Below are 18,249 nucleotides of genomic sequence, written 5' to 3'. Positions count from 1 at the left end.
TTTTTATTTTATTTTTTTTTGTCACCATCAGCAGTTAACCTAAAGTAGGAGCTGCTCCATTTCATTATAGGTTAAATGACTTTCCACGCAAAACTGGCTGAGAAATGTAAATCATTAGTGCTATTTTTTTTCATGGGTTTTTAAAATGTGCTTCAGGATTAGTGAAGAAAATGCAGTGCAGCATATGTTATTGTTCTGGAATTTTTTTTAATAGAAAGCCCTGCTTTTCAGCATTCCCCCTTCAGTGGAGTCACTTAGACACTTCCAGCTGGTGGCAGGGGATACAGCCATAATACAGCTTTCTCTGTCCCAGCTGTCTTTTTCATTACGTTAAATGCATTACGATGGCTGCAGTGTTTTATAAAGGTTCAGGTACAGAAAGGTACAGGAAGAAATCTGCAACTATGTATTTTTGTAGTGACTGCAAGCTTCTGTGAGATCTCTGAATCCTGAATGTGTTCCTGGCTCTGGTCACAGATTTCCTTCCAGTCATTGGAACATTTGCTGTAAGGGCTGGTTAAAGGTGCCCGAGGAAATCACCTTTTACAAGGGAGCATTGTTGTAAAGGATTTCTAATGCATTATGGCTCACGCAGCATCACAGTTAAAGAAAAACAGGGATTTAGAAATTAATGCTGATGAAGAAACTGAGAAAAAAAGAAAACACAGGAAAAGATCCCGGGATCGGAAGAAAAAGGTATCTAGATCTGTGCCAAATTGTGACAGGCTTTCTTTTGTTTCAATTTTCTTACCTTGCAATTGAACTATCAAAGCTTGTTCCCGCATGTAACGTGGTAGCTGTCGGAGTAATTTGTTAACATTATAAAACGGCATTGATAACTACAACTGGGGGGTTTGTAAAGCAATTGAATGTTTAATTGGATATTAGTTGATTGCAGTGATGATGCAGAAGGTGTGCATTCATTTCACAGATAAATCACTCGTGTTACCTTGATATGCAAACTGTCTGTGAGTTGGAAGTAGTTTGTAACCGTGATGTGAGGTAAAATGCTGAGCTTTCTCGTGGCTTTACAGAATAATAGTTAAGCCTTACATACATGTATGTAAGGGGAATGTGTGTGGAGGAAGATTTTTTTCTTTGTGTTGGGACTGTGTCACATGCTTGGCTTCTGAAACATCCATTTTTGGGATAATGTTACAGAAATAAGGTGTCTTATTGTTTCTATTTTTTCCTAAGAGCAAACTGTGTTACAGAATTCAGCCACAACAATCTGTTATTAGCAACTTTCTATTGTTAGGGAAATAGGTGACAGATCTCAGAGCCTTTTTTTTTTTTTTCTTTTTTTTTTTCTTTTTTTTTTTCTTCTTTAGATTTGTCTTAGATGCAGAAAATCCTCCAGCATACTAGGACCTGAAAAAATCAGCAGGCACTGCATTGCTCATTGTTCAGTTAAGGAGCTTCTGTGTGATGCAAGCCTGACTATTTTTCTCCAAGGTATCAGGCAAAATAGTTACAGTTTGTGGTATAATGACAGATAATGAGGACAGCCACTTTGACTTCTCTCTGGATGTCCTTAAAAATGACACCTTAAACCCTGCTCCACCAAAATAAGGCCCTGCCATGATTTTTGGTTGTGTTTCATGGCAATTTTTCAAGAAAATATCAAGAAGCCTGTTGTCTTAACAGAAACCTGGGAATGTAGTATTTCTGTGTGCCTTTGTGAAATCCCCCTAAGGGGGATTGGATAATCTTCATATGCTCAGAGAAGCGGTGCATGTGCTTCCTAAATGACATGTAGATTTCCTCTAACATATGTGCATCTTTTGGTTGGGTGAGAGTCAGCATTTCCTTGCCCTTTTCTCTTATTTCTCTGTGGTGGCAGTGCTATACATAATGAAAAGCACTAAGAAACCCACTGCCTTCTGTTCTAGTGAACACATTAGGAGACCGTTTAGATGGCTGCAGTGAATGTACTGCAGCAAGTTAGCTGTACATATTTTTTCTGGGTGAATGTATATGTAAAGATCTTCTGAATCATCTTCCAATATAAATGGAAGTGTGAAAAATAAGATGCTGTCTTGGGGCCCTGCTGTTTGAAACTGGCCCGAATTAGTAATATTTCTTTTCTTTGCTATTTAGGTTCTTTGCAGGTCTGTAATGTAGCTGCCGGGGTGGGTTTCCCCACCCCAGCTGAAAAGGACCACAGCAGTTGTGCATTTCAGGAGCTGGTGGTCAACCCATATCTATTTACCTGTGGGTTGTGAGTTACTATGTATAGTTTAAGTTACCTCTGCTTGTGGTGTAGGAAGCCCATGTTGTACTTGATGTGCTTAACAAGTTTAACAATAGTATGCCTGCCAGTATACATATACTGTCTTTGTGTGAGGGTGCTTTGGCACAGTTTGTAATTAGAGCAATGTAGAAGGGATGTGGCAGTGAGAGGCACTTGATTCAGTGAGGTGAGACAATTGCTTTGTAGACGAAAATGCTTTATTGTTTATACAACATAGTGCTGTAAAATGGGAATCTCTTAGCAACCGAGTGGCACATGGATAAAATATCAACCTATTAATCTCAAATGTCTGGATTTTTTTCAGTATTTTATTTCTGCATCTTAAGAGTGAGATAAAATAGTTTTCACTCTATCAGAGACTTTCACTGTTTTTTTCCTTTGTGTCATGCTGGAATTTGGTAGCTTGTTCCAATTTCTTTCTGGATTTCCTTAGGACTTGGCAGATTCAGGGTGGGTAAAGGCTACTAGGAGAACCGAGCAAAACCCAGCAACTTTAACATTTATATATTTGGGCATCAGTATACCTACAGCAGAAAACGGTTTGCCAACCGGTATGTGGGGCGTAGGAAGTCCAGTAATTGTGGTTTGTCATTTTGTACTTTCCTGACTATTTAAAACATTTTCCCCCCAATTTTTCCACTATGAGTTGTGAGTCACTTCTTGTTCCTCTGCACCACCCACAAGCAAGCAGTACTCATTTTTTTTTTGCTGATCACATGATACTGCACAAAGCTAACCCTTTGCCTAAGCAGCATACAGAGCTTTAGGGTCTTCCAGGCACATTGGTAGCAGCAATTAGTGCTAACATTCCTGGGTGATTTATTCAGTAAGGTGATCGATGGTTAGAAAGTAAGGCTGGTGGGAGCACGCGGTGTCCTAGGCTGGATGATGCCAGCAATGGTCATGCTGATTTGTGTCCCTAAGTAGTTTTAGCATTGCAGTCTGAGGTTAATATTTCACAGGTTTTGACTGGTTAAGCAGTTTAGAGTGTAATAATGTTTCTGTTAAGGCTTCCTTCAATACCTGTATGAGAGAAATGACCTTTTTAAAAATATGCAAAACATAAACCCTGTATTATATGCAATCCCACTTTATTTCAAGCTGAGATTTTCCAAATTGCTGCACTTCCTCTGTAGAAACACAGTGCTTCTGTGCGCCGCGGGCCCACCACGGTGTGTGTCTGCTTGAATTCAAGACATTTCTAAAGATTCAGAGTTTAAATAGTTTAGTTCATACAAGAGAAAGATGTGGCCAAGAAATGCAGCAAGTACAGTGAAGGATCTGCCTTATACAGCTTCAAATTTATTCTGTTCAATTTTATTTTACAGCTTCAACAATCCTGCTTCTGGGTAGTTGTGCAGTGTCCTACACTGCAAGTATTTTGAGTACACCCAAGGACAGACTGCCTTAAGTGATACCTCAGAACAAGCCAAGACACCTTTAATAATAAGTGATTGATACGGTTTGCTTGATTTCTTATGGTTTGGCTTGTGAAAAGTAGAAATTGTTTATCCTGTAGTAATGCCTGGAAGGAAGTTACTTAGTGCCATTCCTAAAATAGATTTTTTTTCCTTCCGTACATAATAGAAGAGAAGGGTAGGTCTTGGCACATACTCAATGATTTATGTTTTATGCAATATTCAGTAAGACTGAAGTGGTTTCCATTTGCCTGTAGTGTTCAGGAACTAGCATGTTCTTTGGGGACACAGAATAGCACGATCATGATGCAAGGCCTGTGTGCTGCCGGCTCTGAGATGTTGAAGGCTGCTGCTGTCACATCCACCGCTGCTGCAAACTTGTGGGTAGCAGGGGAAGTAATAGATGCTAAGGTTGCAAGTCTTGGCTATTTCATCTTGAGACTCGTGGTGTTTGAAGGTGTTACAACTTCCAGGTGTGCTGGAAAAATTGCTCAGGACTGTGCTACTGGTTAAATTAAAATCCTACGTCAGCAGTGGTGGACCTGTAGTGTGTGGCTGCTCCTCACTGCCAGGGCCTGCTGGGGCTGCTCATGTGAGCAGGGCCGGGAGCACCCCTGGGCAGTGGGACCCAGGTGGGCTGCAGCACGAGGGGCTGCTCTGTGATCTTACAAAGCAATTGGTATAGAATTGGTGCAGTGTTCACGTGCATCGAAGCCTAATAGTTACCAGGTAAAGCTAGGAGGGTGAGCTTCAAAGCTTTAAACTCAGAAAGCAAGTGCAAATCACCATGTATTTTTAAATTTTTAATCTCATGATTTTCAAACAAATCTGCAGAACAGTGAGATTTACTTCATGGTTTCTGAACAGTTGAACTTGATAGTAGCAAATCTAAACACATAGGGCACAAATGATTGTGCCTTAACTCATTTGTGTTAAGGCCCAAACCCTGAAGGTATTGCGCCAGTGCACCTGGGAGCATGATGGCACAAAGGAGAGGATGTAGATCAGGACATGACAGAAGAATTGTTGAAGTCGATGGATCTTGCCCAGGTGCTAGGAAAACTTGGATCATGTCCTTGATATTTGACATGATGCTCCCTGTCAGAGGCAAATACTAAAAAATTGCAGGACATTTTGGTAGATATTTAGGGTCACTGGTGGATGTGGTATCTACTAGCAGCAGTGAGTTCTTAGCAGCTGGAGTTCTGGTGGTGAAAGAGAGTTTCTTTTCAGCTGACAAAAACAATTCTTTCTTTGAAGATGACCCCCCAAATAATGAAAAGATTGCATTGTATTGTGCGGGTAGCACTACAGCATCATTTGAAGTGGGCACTGTGCAGCGTTACTTTCTTGTTTATAAACCCAGAAAATGTTTTATGCTGTTAGAAAATTACATTTAATTGAGGCAGGTTTTAGGATGTTCTCACCTCTTCCTCTGCCTTCTTGATGTCTCAGGGTTGGGCAACTGCCATGGATGGCTATTAGTTATTATGGAAACGTCAGTTTGGGTTATAAACCACATTATATTTAATTAATGTTATCAGCTCATGGTGGGAGGAGATGGGGATGACATAGGACTTAACAATAGGTGATCTTTCCATTATAGGAAGACTGTTAAATGACTAGATTTAGAGCTGGACTCTCGGTGAGTGTAAATCAATACTGTTTCAGCTACCTGGATGGTATTAATGGAGTCTTTTATTCTTCTGTCTTTTCCACCTAGGCTGGGTATTATTTGTTCTTTGAGGGGGAGGGGGGGAGGAGGGCCGAGAGGAGAAGGGGCAGAGGGAAGTGTATCTTCCAGGGAAAATGGATGCTTTTGAAGAAGAAGAAAGTTGAAAAAGGTTATTTGGTGAACAATGGCTAAAAACAAAAACCAAAAACACAACTAATCTTGTGATTGTGAATGTTCAGCACAGCTCCAAAAGTCAAAGCTAAATGTTGTGCTACAAAGTTGCCTGAACTGTGTCTTTGGGATGAGTCCCAGGTACTTTGATACAATTCCTTGCCTATTCAGTAAATATTTGTGACTGTGAGTCAAAATATTTGTGACTAGTGTAACTGACTGAGTCCCTGCTAAAACTGGGTGTTAGACTCAGTTAGCCCTCATCTGACTTGGCTAGTGTCTGCATTATTCAGGTGTGGTGTGGGTAGAGGCAAGAAACGGAGAAGAAGCAACTTTGAGTTGAATTTAACTTCCCCTCCTGCCTTCCCCCTGACTTAATTCATTTGCAAAGCCTAATGCTTTCCTGTGTTGGTTTGGATGGGAGTCAGAAGACAAGGCGCTGCTGTCCAGTTGGTAGTGGGGACTTCAGCTGGAGTGGTAGTGGGGACAGTGTGGTGCTAGCACAGGACTGCTCTGCAAAGGGGGTGGAACCAGGCCCAAAGATTTTGGTTGGCCCTGTGGAGTTGGAAACCTCTTAGCAACTGTACGAGGTAATGCCCCCCCAGCTAGACTGGGATATGTGGGGCCCCTTTTAGCTAACGAGCTTGGTTTGGACAATACAGCTGCCCCATGTTCCTGCCTTCAGTTACCTAACATAGGCTGTAGCACTTTATATTTAATGGAAAAAGCTAGGTGCCTTCAGAGGATAGTTCTGTGCATGTAAGTGAGACAATTTACAGCAATGCCCTCATTTGCAAATATCTGAGTATCCTCCAGCCCTGCAGCTTCAGCTGTTGAGCTATGGCCATTTGGGCATCCTGTAAATCAGGCCCTGGCATCTGTGGTTGATCTTTGGAATTGTATAACATGCTTAAAAACTGTTCTAGGATGTCTGCTGCCTGAGTGGGGTGTTTTTGTGAGCTCAGCTTTGTCGGCTGGCACGTTGGTTAGTTAAAGCTAACCTAGAAGAGGTTAGCTCTTGGTTTTATTTTTGGAGAGATTGAAATCACTGTATGGAGTCTGGAGAGGGAAATTCAACAGAATGCTTCTTTAGTATTTATTCAAGTAAGACTAATGTGGGCAGGAGAACTAGAGTGAAAGAAGAGGCTTGTTTTGCTAATTGAAAAAGAACATTGCTCTGAAATGTGTTTATTAAAAAAAAAAAAATTAAGCTGATGTTTCCCATTATTTATAAAGCTATGACTTCAGTAGTGAGTTCATCCCAAGCGAGGTTGTTAGTGCTCTGAGATGTTCCCAAGTAGTTTAACACCTTTATGTTATGTAGCAGAAATAAAACTTGATACTGCCTTTGTAGTCGCAGAAAGATGCAGGACACATTGTATTGCTTCATCTCCTTCATCTCAGCAAAATCTTAGAAAATTTTCTTTGGTTTATTTGAGTGAATTGAAATGTAGTTTACCCAACTGTTTGTTAAGCTGTTATATTCTGTTAATAATAACTGTTTTGTTAACAGTTTTGAATTTTAGTTTATTGGGCAGGTGAAGGGTCTAAGATGTTGTGCTATAGCAATTTATGTATCAATTTTAAATGTTTGTAGTTCATTTTAATATCTTTCTAATCTTTCCTTGGAAAACATCATTAAAGAGAAAACAACAAGGTACAAGGGCTTCAATTATGCTGTGCGTTTTATTGTACAGATGCTGATCTCCCATTTTAGGCAGAATATAGCCTGCTCCCTACTTACCCACTTGGAATTAAGAGGACTATAGAATTTGTTACTTCTGGTTCTCAAGTTAGTGGTATCCTAAGCAGCTGTTAACACATCAATTGTATTCATAAGCACAAGAAGGAAATGCAGTTCTGTACCTTAACCAGGTATTTGCTACCCTATCATGGCAAATGATACAGACGCAATGTCAGCTTTTATTTTGTGAGTGCGGCATGCTACTTATCCTAGTGCCTAGTGGGGGGCTCAGAAAAATCTCTCAGTAGTGTTAAGCATGGTGTCTCTGGTGACCCCTTCTCTAACCAGAGACAGGAAGGCTCCTGAGGTGCCTGATGTTTCACCCATGGAAGCAGTCCTGTGCACAGTACCAGAAAGGCTGTGGTCTTGCTACTTGTCTCCCTTGTGAAAGAGGCGATGGGTACATCATGTTGATACCTGATCCACTGTCAGTGGAAATCAAGGAGAGAGCCTCTGATTTTTCACTTTTCTGCAGAACGTTCTGTGATGGCTTGGAGAAAATTGTGGTTTGTAGACTCTGAGCAAGTTCCTGAATAGCTGTCAGTTCTGGTGCTTATTGAGGGAGAAGCCACTGGGCGCTACATAAGCTTTAATTGTGTTCATGTGTTCCACACCCATTTGTACTACCCCTTTAAATGCATATATGTAGGCAGGATGAGGCTATACTATATCATTACTTTTATTTTTGAAAGCAGGAAAGCCTATCCCTTACTTTTTTACCTCCTGTGAAAATTCGTAGATCTGAGCTACAGTCCTAATCTTAACCCTGTGTCCTCTGTCTTTTGAAAAATGATTTGAAGTATCCCAGCTCTGCCGGAATAAGAACTGGGAGGGAAACTGTTGGAGTCTGAGTGCAGCAAAAGGATTTCCAGTAGCTGAAGTAGTTGTTGCATTATTGTATTTAAAAGTAAGCACAATGATTATGCAAATCTTCGAACAGTGATAGGCTACACCAACTAGTAACCAAGCTGAATTCGAGTACTCTCATAGTTCACCAGTACTGAGGAATAACCATGGGGTGTAACAAGTACTTTTCTCCCCTAATGATGTAGCGATCTGCCAGGCTGAGGATGGTGCTCTTGTAAACAGCTCTTTGCATGGCAGCTTTGTGCTCTGGTGACAGAAGAGTTCCGAGTACAGAAATTCACTCCAAACTTGCCCTGTTGCCTACAGTGAGCCTGTGTCTGTGTTAAGCAGCACTTAGGCTGGGAGAGGTTGCATGGTACTGCAAGTGGTTTCGCTTTCGAAGCTTGTTCCTTTTGCTCCTGTGCAGCAGCTCCTGGGATGCCAGGCTCATCCCATTGCCTGAGCTGTTGGCCTGGCTGGGTCCTGAGGGAGAACCTTTCCACAAAGTTGTTAACAGGGTTTTCAAAAATACACAGTATGGTGGGGTATATAAATCATTTGTTTCTCCATTAATGTAGTTTCTAGTGGGATTCTGTATCTGCTTTAAATGAAAATATAGTTTCAAAAAACAAATCATGAAATAGATCAAGAAGTTGAACAATATTTTTCAAGTATCTGTCACTTTCCTGAAATTTTTCAAATTAGAGCATCACCAGAAATTTTTACATCATATCTGGAGTTCACAACTGCAACTCCTAGTACCTGCCTTCCAGTTAGAGCACGATGATGTGCATGTTCTGGAGATCTTTCTTAAAGGCAGTATTAAAATGAGCAATCAGTTACGCTATTCTGTCTGTACCCTGTAATAAGCTGTACTTGTGGCTGTACTTTTTAGTGTTGGTAGAAGATCCAGTAGTGGAATTCACTTTGTCCACCACATCAGTTCATTTTCTGGGGGATTACTCTTAAATTTCAGGACCTGGAGTAACTCTGTTGTTGACTTCCTTCAGCTAAGCGAGGCCATCCCATCTAGCTGGGCAGTTGTCCTTCACAGTGATGTGTCCTGTATGTTGTACCCAAGCTGACCCATCTGGAGGTGGCTTCTCATGTGTTCTTGCAACCTGTAGAAAGCCAAAGCTGCGCAACGTCCACTGAGCATATATTCCCACTGCTTCCCAGCACAAGTTTACGGGGCATTATAGCAACAAAAGGCAAAGGAAAAATCGAGCCATTGACTCTAGCTGTGGTATGTATGATTACAACCCTGAAAAAATGACTTAAAATTAGTTTATCTTATGTATGTAAGCATTCATAGCTCTGGGCGAGATTCTTTCATGGGCTGAATAATTTTATTTTCTACCACACAACATTTTCTTTTTCCTCTGACTGCATCGTTGCTCCTTCTGGCCACTACCATGGTATCTCTGAAACTGCAATCATTTCCCATTCATTAATCACTAGCTTAACATTTAGCATTTACAGCCATCTCATCAGCTAAATTTACCATTGGCCTGCGAGCAGGTATCAGCATCTGGATGATCTGAGTCTCTAACCTCTTCTCCAGCCCACTTGGGATTTGTATGAATCCAGCAATCATCTCTGGTGCTGAAGCTCATGTGTTTTCATGCCCAGGCTGCAGTAAAATTAATGCAGATATTACTCAGATACAGATTGCTGACTGGATAGTGAAGTCAATAAGCCTGAAGTGCTCTTCGTGCCTCAGGGTAGAGATCCCCCAAGAGAAGAGATGCATATACCAAGCCCCTCATGATGCAGCAAATTAAAAAAAAAAAAAAAAAAAAAAAGTTGGGGAAGTTGGGGGTGCCTCAGTCTATGTGAGTAAATGCAGCATTTTCCTGTACTGCTGAGGAAGCCTCTCAAAAGAGTTTGTTTTTTTTTTGGCAGGCAGTAGCAGACTTTGTTCTGGAGGGTGGCTGTGTACAGTTTCGGTTTTCTTACACAAGACTCTGAAAAGTTAAAGCATCCCACTGTGAAATAATGCCGAGAAGTGGGTGGGAAAGGTTTCCTTTATTACATTTTTACCATCTAAGCAAAGAAAACATCTTTGAGGAGAATCAGTTAATGCGCTGTATACCTGCAGTCCTAGTTTTTCATGCCACTTGATTTAATCTGAAACCACCAGCACTTTGAAGCTGTTAAACATCAAAATTCTGATAACTAAAGACTGCTGTTTTTCTACCAGTCTGAAAAGATTAAAAAGATGTCGAGAGGAAAGCATCTTATGACAGTGGGTGTGCAATCAAAGTTCCTAAGTAGGGCAGCCTGAGGAACAGCGAATGCTTTTTAACTTTTATGGGAAATTGTATTTTGTTTGATGTGCATATCTTATGTTTTCCTGTCTACCTTTTTTGTAATATCAGAATGTCTGGTAACATTTTAAAAAAAGCTTAGTAAATGTTTTGCACGCTCAGCACACACTACCCACATAAAAGGTAAAAGTATGCAAACTTCCAAGTAGTTGAAGAAACAAGAAAGGGCAGGGGCTTCTCCCACCGACTCTTCCACTGGTTTGCTCTTAAGCAAAGTATTTAATTTCTGGCTTTCCACTCTAAAATATTTCCATATTTTTCTACTTCCGCACTTTAAGGATCAGTTTTCAAATAACAAACACCAACTATTTTTATTTTCCTGTTGCGTTTTGCATACGCAACAGGATGGTTGCTACTCAGTCAGGCCCATGCACAGTTTGTATTTTTTAATGACCTAAAAGCTGTTCTGTGTTGCCCTGGTGTGTGACTTCTTGGTCGTGTCCACCCAGGGACATCTTTGCTGGTGCCTTGACGTGCTTCTGGAGGAGGAATGGTTTTTTGTTTTATTTTGTTTTTAAACAAGTGCGTGCTTTTTAAAAATCTTTTCTTGGAGTGGAAATGTGTGGCACACTATACCAAGACATTGGCTGAAAGGCTGCTTTAGTTTAACTGATCATACAGCCGAAGTTTCATGAGAAACACATTTGCAGAGATTTTGTAAAGCTTTCCAAATTGTTTCCATTTAACACACCTGATATACAGAATAATCATCAAAATTCTGGTATTAAAGTGCATGAATTTAATCTGAAATGGTTAAATGTACTGGAGTTTCTAATGGTTGCATCTTCTTGTTGACCTATGCGCCTGTTACGCTTGGAGCTAAACTCGCTGAATTGTGGTCAAGTCATAGGTCCAATTAGAAGAACCACTGAGCATAAGCAATAAATTCAGCTTGAAAGGCCACATGCACAATCTGCCTTGGGTCGGGAAGCCAAGAGATGCTGTGACCAAACAAGATCCGCAGGGGAGCTGTTCAGAACTGTAGCCCGTTGTTCCCAAAAGCAAAGCTGCACATTTCTCCTTGTTTACTACCAAATGCAAATGAACAAAACTGGTGACACTTGTAAATCGATTCGAAGGAAGATGAGAATAAAGGAATGAAAGCATGAGAAAGGGCCTTGATGTTGGGAAAAGGGAGGTTATGCAGGAGTGGCGGGGACAGCTGGCCCAGTTTATTTTTGTAGGGTGGTAAAGGGCTGTTGGGAGCTGAAACCCTTGTTATGAGGAGCTCCTTATTCACTTGTGACATCTTGCACAGGTGAGGTGGGTAGATAAAACCCTGGCTGCAACAAAACATTCATCTGTTCCATCTCTGTTGGGGTCTGGGCTGCAAACCTTGCTGAATTTAGGAAGGCCTGCAGCTCCTTGTGGGATGATGCAGATAGACTCTGCAAGCACTGAAGGTGCGATATGTGGCCAGTAAAGGTAGCTAAGGGATGGCTTTCCTCCTTGTGAGCATCAGTGGCATTACAAGCAAGCGGAGTGCTGCCTGCAGGACTGCTGAGCTCTGATTTCACTGCTGCTGTGGGATTGCAGTCGTCCTTGTGAAACCCCTCTTTCCTAGGCAGAGATGCTGGCCTGTTAGGGGCAGAAATTCAGGCATGGAACGAGACAAATGATAAAATCCTCTAGCTTTATATAGCAGGGTGAGAAATTTAATTGGTTGAAGGACATCCAGGAGATTGCATGTGATTAAGTCCTTGAAAATTATAAGATCTTTTATCCATTGCCTGGTTATGTGAATCCACACCACAGATACACAGCTTATTGCTTTGTCAAGGTCTGCTTACGGAGAGGTAACCAAAAATTGATCAGGGCTTGTCAGTTTTAAGATACTTCTAATATGAATTTGAGCATTTCACTTACACCTACAAAATGGCAATTGTTCCCTAAAATAGCAGGCTGCTAAGCAAAATAATTTTTAACCCTTAAAGTTTAGGGAAGGAAATGAAATTCATATCCACTCTGCTCTTCTTTGCTTTGCAGTAAAATTTTCTCACATTTTCTTGACAAGTTATAATCTCTGTCCTAGTTTTAACAAGACGCTCTGCTTCTGCTCTCTGTGACTGCCTGTTTCCTAGAAAATAGTTTGTGAAAAAGGAGCAAAGGTGATATCCTACAAGGAAAATAAAGTCATGGGTTGTCTTCATATTAAACCTAGACAATATTTTAAGGAAATATTGAGAAAATATACAAATAGGGGTAAAAAATGGGGATTTGGGGGACAATAAAACTTGTGAAGCTAGCAGCAGAAAAAAACTATCTTAGTTCTCTGTGTCTTCCAGTGGGATCAGATTTGTCTCATTTATTCCAAATATTTTTGTATTTGTGTTCTTTCAGAAATATGTATGGTAACTAGTGGCAGTTGATTCTGTTAATGTCAGTTATTTTATGCATTTCTTGTTCAGATGAATATTCAGTCCTTTGCCTCTTGGATAGCTTTCTTCATGCAAATGAAAATGGAATATATGAAGTCTTATTAATATGAGGACTGCCTGGAATCAGTTTTATTTCATGGGCAGCCAGTTATTGTGATGTACTAAATGTGATTTGTCTACAGTTCTTACATTTGGCAGTTGCAGATTTCAGCTGCATAGCTTTAGGGAGGATTTTCTAGCAGTACACGTTAGGTCTAATGTGCAACAACCTTATTTTGCATACATCCTGTTCTTTGATGAAGAGACATTTATGGCTGCTCAGAGGAATGGTGGTGGCAGGAGAGGTCAAGGTCAGAGATAATTCAGGGAGTGCATGAACAAGCTTGTGAATGACAATGGGCACTTCCTGCAAGGGGCAGAACCACAGTGTTTAGTACCAGAGCAGTGATTGTGCCTGATGTCAGTTCTCCTGTAATGAGGAAGTGCAGTTACATTTTGTGGGGGACTTGGTTGATGACTGCTCTGGCGTTGTGTGGTAACCCAGTGCAGGGAAGCCAGTGGAGGAAAGCTGTTGTCCTTCAGCCTTACTGTTGTTAGCATGCTTCCCGTGTATTCAGAGAACGCTTTTTTTCCATTCTGAAGTATTGTAAACATTAAGGTTGGGCTTTAAAAGAAGCAGCATGTCTTTTACATCCAGTCACAGTGTACTTGGAATGACTTCTAAAAACATGTCATCCATGGGCCATGGTGCGTGCTGCCTTTCCTGATGCTGCCAAGTGCAGTGGGAGTGCATCAAACACCTCGTAGTACAGACTGCAAAATGAAGGGAACTCACCTATCTCATCAGAAAGAGAGAATTTAAATATGTTTTCCCCCAAAGAGCTAAGTTCCTTTGCCTTTAATCAAGGATTTGCCTCCAGTTTCAAAATATGTATTGGATATTGCAATGAAAATTTGTAAGGAAAAGCGATGCTAAGTGCTGGCCACATTCTAGTTTTCAGAAAACAAAATATTTTGCAACTTGATAGGCTAATCAGCTTTATGTAGTGAGCTGACAGAAAAGCAAAACTTTGTACAGCTCCTGCTTTTGAAATCTTTATTGAACTTTTACTTCCGCCAGAGAATCGTACTAAGAAGGTACACCGCTGTTCCTTAAAGCTCACAAATGACTAAGCAGAAAGCATGATAGGTTTGGTTCTGTTGTCACGGGTCTGGTTAGTCAAAAGTGCTAAATATTCTGGCACTAAGCCAGCAAAGTACTCAAGTGTGCACTTAAACTTGAGCCTTTTTGTCATTCCATGGAGTACATAGGGGAGCACTGTGTACTTAAAACTGAGTCTAGTCTTAAGTGATGTGGTGAATGGAGGCCATAGTGCTTATGCCATCGGAAAATGGTGAGTTTTTAGAGGAAAAGGTCCATACTAAAATGCTATCAGTTCTTCCAGCTCTGTACAAACTGCCTTGGGTGTGAGGTCCTGCAGGCTGGAGATTAAGTCTTTAATTTTGAATCGTGAATTAAAATAGTGGAGAGTCAGATGAAATTACTTTCTTCATAGGTGCTTTAAGCCAACATTACCAGTATTTGTATATCAGTAAACAATGGTCAAGAATTGATAGTGAGTAAACCTTGAAGGTGAGAACAATGATAAACCCATGATTTAAGGCAAGGAAAACCACCTAGCTCTAAGTTACAGCTGCGAATTGCACTCACATTATTGATTTAATCATGCTTATTAGGCAGCTAATTAACTCGTTATTTGGCTAACGTTACAGAGGTGCTATTCTAATATGCAACATATAAGTATATAAATTCTCCTTTGGGCAGTTATTTGTATGCAACAAACCAATGCAAATTTAGAACATACTGGCCAAAAGTGTAGCAACTAATTCAGATAAGATTTTTCAGATAACATTTTTCAGTTTCTTAATTTGAAAAGCAGAGTATAATATGCTTAAACTCACTAATTTTATTTAAGCTCAGCAAATGTTTTAAGTCAACAGTTAGTCAAAATGTTTTAAGTCAACAGATGAGTATGTATTGAAAAAAAAAACAAACAAACAAACAATAAAAAGCTGATTTTAAATTAGAAAATTAAAAAAAATCAGTCCCTTGAAAGTTCTGATTTGGCATCTTAAATGATTTTATATTAAATTGTTTTGAAATTCCTTTGCAAACATTTTAGAAACCTTAAAATTCTGATTACAGTGTGTCACTTATATTCAGCAAGGGATTTGTAAAATAGTTTATGTATAATCTGGTGTTCTATCCCGATTTTTTTCATTGCTGTGAGCAAAGTGAGCCATTTCATTACTTACACTGCTCTCTTTGTGACAGCCTTCTGAATACATCACAACTATTTAGCCACATTCAGTCTTGTGAAAACTATTAAGGATCAGCTTACCCCAAGACAGCAAGTGAAACGAAACAGAAACCCATGGTGATGGCAGTTAAGCATGTGCTGTCATTCTTGACACGTCCATGATTATGGAGACTCAAATAAGCACTAAAACTGCTAAGTACCAAAGTACCAGTGTTATTCAGATGAGCATGTTCTTTCTGACATTGTACAAGTGTGTTCATCTTGTAAAGTGAAGTTAGTTAATTAGTGTTTTCCTAAATCCAGGAGTGAAACATGAACATCTCCTTTATCAATAATACAGGCATTTCATGCTGTGCACTCTTTCAGCAACTCTGTTGCATTGTCTGGGCTGCCAAACTGGGGTTGAAATCTTGGCCTGGAGATTCAAAGCCCTCTGCCTTCCATGCCTTACAGGGGGAAAGTTTCATACAGAGGTGGCTATCAGGGTGAGGCCCAGTGCTTTCAGAGAAGCATGCAGATTCTGTAGATCTGTTAACTGACACGAGCATTTTCTTTTTCAAGAGAACAGAAATTTTTTTGATGTTTTGAAAACTTCTAGAAAGTATTTTAGGTCAATGGATTCAAACCTAAGATTGCTAAGAAGACTATTTAAAATCACAGCTATTATCTGTTTTAATTTCCTCTGCTGGAGAGTACCCCAAAACATTCATTATGTGGAGGGTATAATCTCTGAACAAATGACATGGTGGAATTAATGAACAATTAACTATGATCATACGTTATAAACAGAGCTGATTAGAATCCACACATGCCTGGGTTTCAGAAAGACACTTTTGACTCGGCTTTGTATTGCTGAGGTAGGACCATGCCGCTTTCATTTCTTATTCATTGTGTAAGCATAACATCACTTCCTCTGAGGTACGGCTCTATCTCTTAGTTTTCATGGCAACCAGGCAAAGAATTCACCTATTCTTCAACTTCTGTGTGCGGAGAGGAAAATCAGAATTCTTCCTGTTAATTTGCCTCTTATTCATTTTGATAATATACTTAGGTTAGAGACTTTCTCCCATATCCTGGAGACCTTCCTCCATTATGCCATGCGGTGATTAAATCGGAGAGAATATTGTGAAGCTAGAAGAAAGGGATTATCTGTCCCCAGTAGATGCGGCTGCACGGTGGCGTATGCAGCGTGGAATGCAGTTAGTGCGCTGTGCGATTTACTGTCTTCATTAAATCAGACAAGCGTCAGGTGAACCGTACAAATTCCATCTGCATTCGCAGTGGGCTTTGTGCATATTATTTACACTTTTTTTCCACTCTCACTTTAGCTTCCACATACGTGTTCAGTAAATGAATACCATTATAAATCACAATGATTCTTTCAAAGCAGTAATGCTACATGTTATGATCAAGAATATTTTCAATCTTAAAAGGAAAATGCTTTTGTCATTTCAAAATAGGAGCAGGCCCTGAGTTCTCCTAATGTCATTGGGGACACACAAGGATTTGTTTCAGAAGCTGCAGTGCAGCACCAGGCAATGACTGGACATGCAGCTTGATGATTTTGCACCACATAAAAGCACTAGCTTCCTCTTAGCGCTTCAGTGCTCTGATCATCCTGAAAGTGAGACAAAAGAAATGTTCCACTGTGTATTGGCCTTCATTGTAAGAGCAGAAACCTTTCATTATTTTATCACGTTACTCGATACCCTCAAGGGCAATGCATTTGAAACTAGGAAATTTCATTTAAAGGAAGAAAGCATGCAAAATTCCCATTGCATAAGGAGAGGTGGAGTTTTATACACGCATCGGGTGTGTATTTGAGCTTCTCAATATGTGTGTATTTCAGAGGTGCTTAAGCAGTAATTTATAGAACAGTTGTATGGTCAGAGACCACTGCCTGAATAATTTGTTTTGAAATGATAAAAGTTATTCCTGAAGTAGGAACAGCTCAGATACAAAACTATAGGTGGAGAGATGTTTTAAATTTCACAGATGTTTGTCTAAATGGCACTTCCTAGTATGCTCATCAAGCATTTTCTCCCAGTAGCATTCTACTTCATTAGGGACTATGTGCCAACTGTTGAAAAATAAAGATATCATTTGGAGGTTTTGTTAGTGAAGTGCTCAGAATTCCTGGGTTATTCACATGCATGATATTAAATGTTGGTATAATTGTATTGTTTCTATCTGATTCTCGTGCATCCGTATCTTGCATTCCTGACTACTTTGAATAGTGTCTTGGCAGAAATAGAAAGAAATAAAAATTAGGCAGGTAAATCCCCAGATTTTCTGGTATGACTTACTCAGTTTTCAAGTGTCTCCTGCTCTTAGTGTGTTCCACTTTAAATGCTGATTTATTCTAATATCTGCACCCTAATAGTGATAGCCTGAGACAGACTATGCAAAATATCCCTGCCTTTAGATAAAATGCTTTTAACTAAGAATCTGAAGTGATATTTGAATTAATAAGTGCCAAGGGCTTTGGCCTCTCTTCTCTTTGCAAGGTAAATGTGAAGTCTGTGAAGCCTGTCTGCTCGTGTACAGGCACTCAGCACTTCCAGGCCTGCAGATACAGTGGCTTTAACCCAGAGGTGGGCAGTGAGCATAAGCAGGCCAAGGCAACCCTGGGGCCATGCTCCTGTTGCGAGGTCGAAGAGCACAGTCCCCAGCCAGAGGATGCTAAACAAAGCCCTCGGGAGCCTGGCTGGAGGTTGTGATGCTCCAACTGCAGAGAGCCAAGGGATGGCAGAAAGCATTAACTTCTGCACAAAGACACGGGGAGTGTGAGGGTTTGGAGGTAGCAGGCTTTGTCTTTCTTTGTGCCTACACTGACTGAGCACCAAGGAGGAGAACCTGGGTCTCAAGTGTCCTCTCCCACGCGTTCGGTTTCAGAGTTGAGTGCCTTTCTGCAAAGCTGCAGCTTTTTACAGCTCTTGTGGATGTGACAATATGGTATTGGAAAGGATTCTAATTACCTTGGGCATGAGAGAGAATGAAATTTTCGGTGGCACAGTACTACAGATTTTGAAAGCAGTAGGATTTGAAAATTGAATGTTAAGGTAAGGTTTGGTATAGCTGGTGACGAGTCTGCAGTGAAGGCTACAGGGTC

At 40.4% G+C, this 18,249-nt stretch overlaps 1 protein-coding gene across 8 annotated transcripts in view; it reads left to right on the top strand.

Moving 5' to 3' along the window:
* Positions 1-18,249, top strand: part of ANK3 (ankyrin 3) — a 351,417-nt gene that overhangs the window by 151,396 nt on the left and 181,772 nt on the right. The window contains exon 1 of one of the 8 annotated variants that reach the window (XM_084526170.1): positions 80-696. The exons of 5 other annotated variants lie outside the window; for them this stretch is intronic. In XM_084526170.1, the coding sequence (XP_084382296.1) occupies positions 583-696 (114 nt within the window). In that variant the 5' untranslated portion in view covers positions 80-582. Of the gene's footprint in view, positions 1-79; positions 697-18,249 lie in introns of those variants that run through there. 2 more of the 8 variants (XM_084526171.1, XM_084526172.1) reach the window with 2 other exon arrangements.

Source organism: Aythya ferina, assembly GCF_964211825.1.
Source record: "Aythya ferina genome assembly, chromosome: 7".
Taxonomy (NCBI): Eukaryota; Metazoa; Chordata; class Aves; order Anseriformes; family Anatidae; genus Aythya; species Aythya ferina.
The sequence above is the reverse complement of the archived record's forward strand: the minus strand, read 5'-3'. Positions and strand labels throughout refer to the sequence as shown.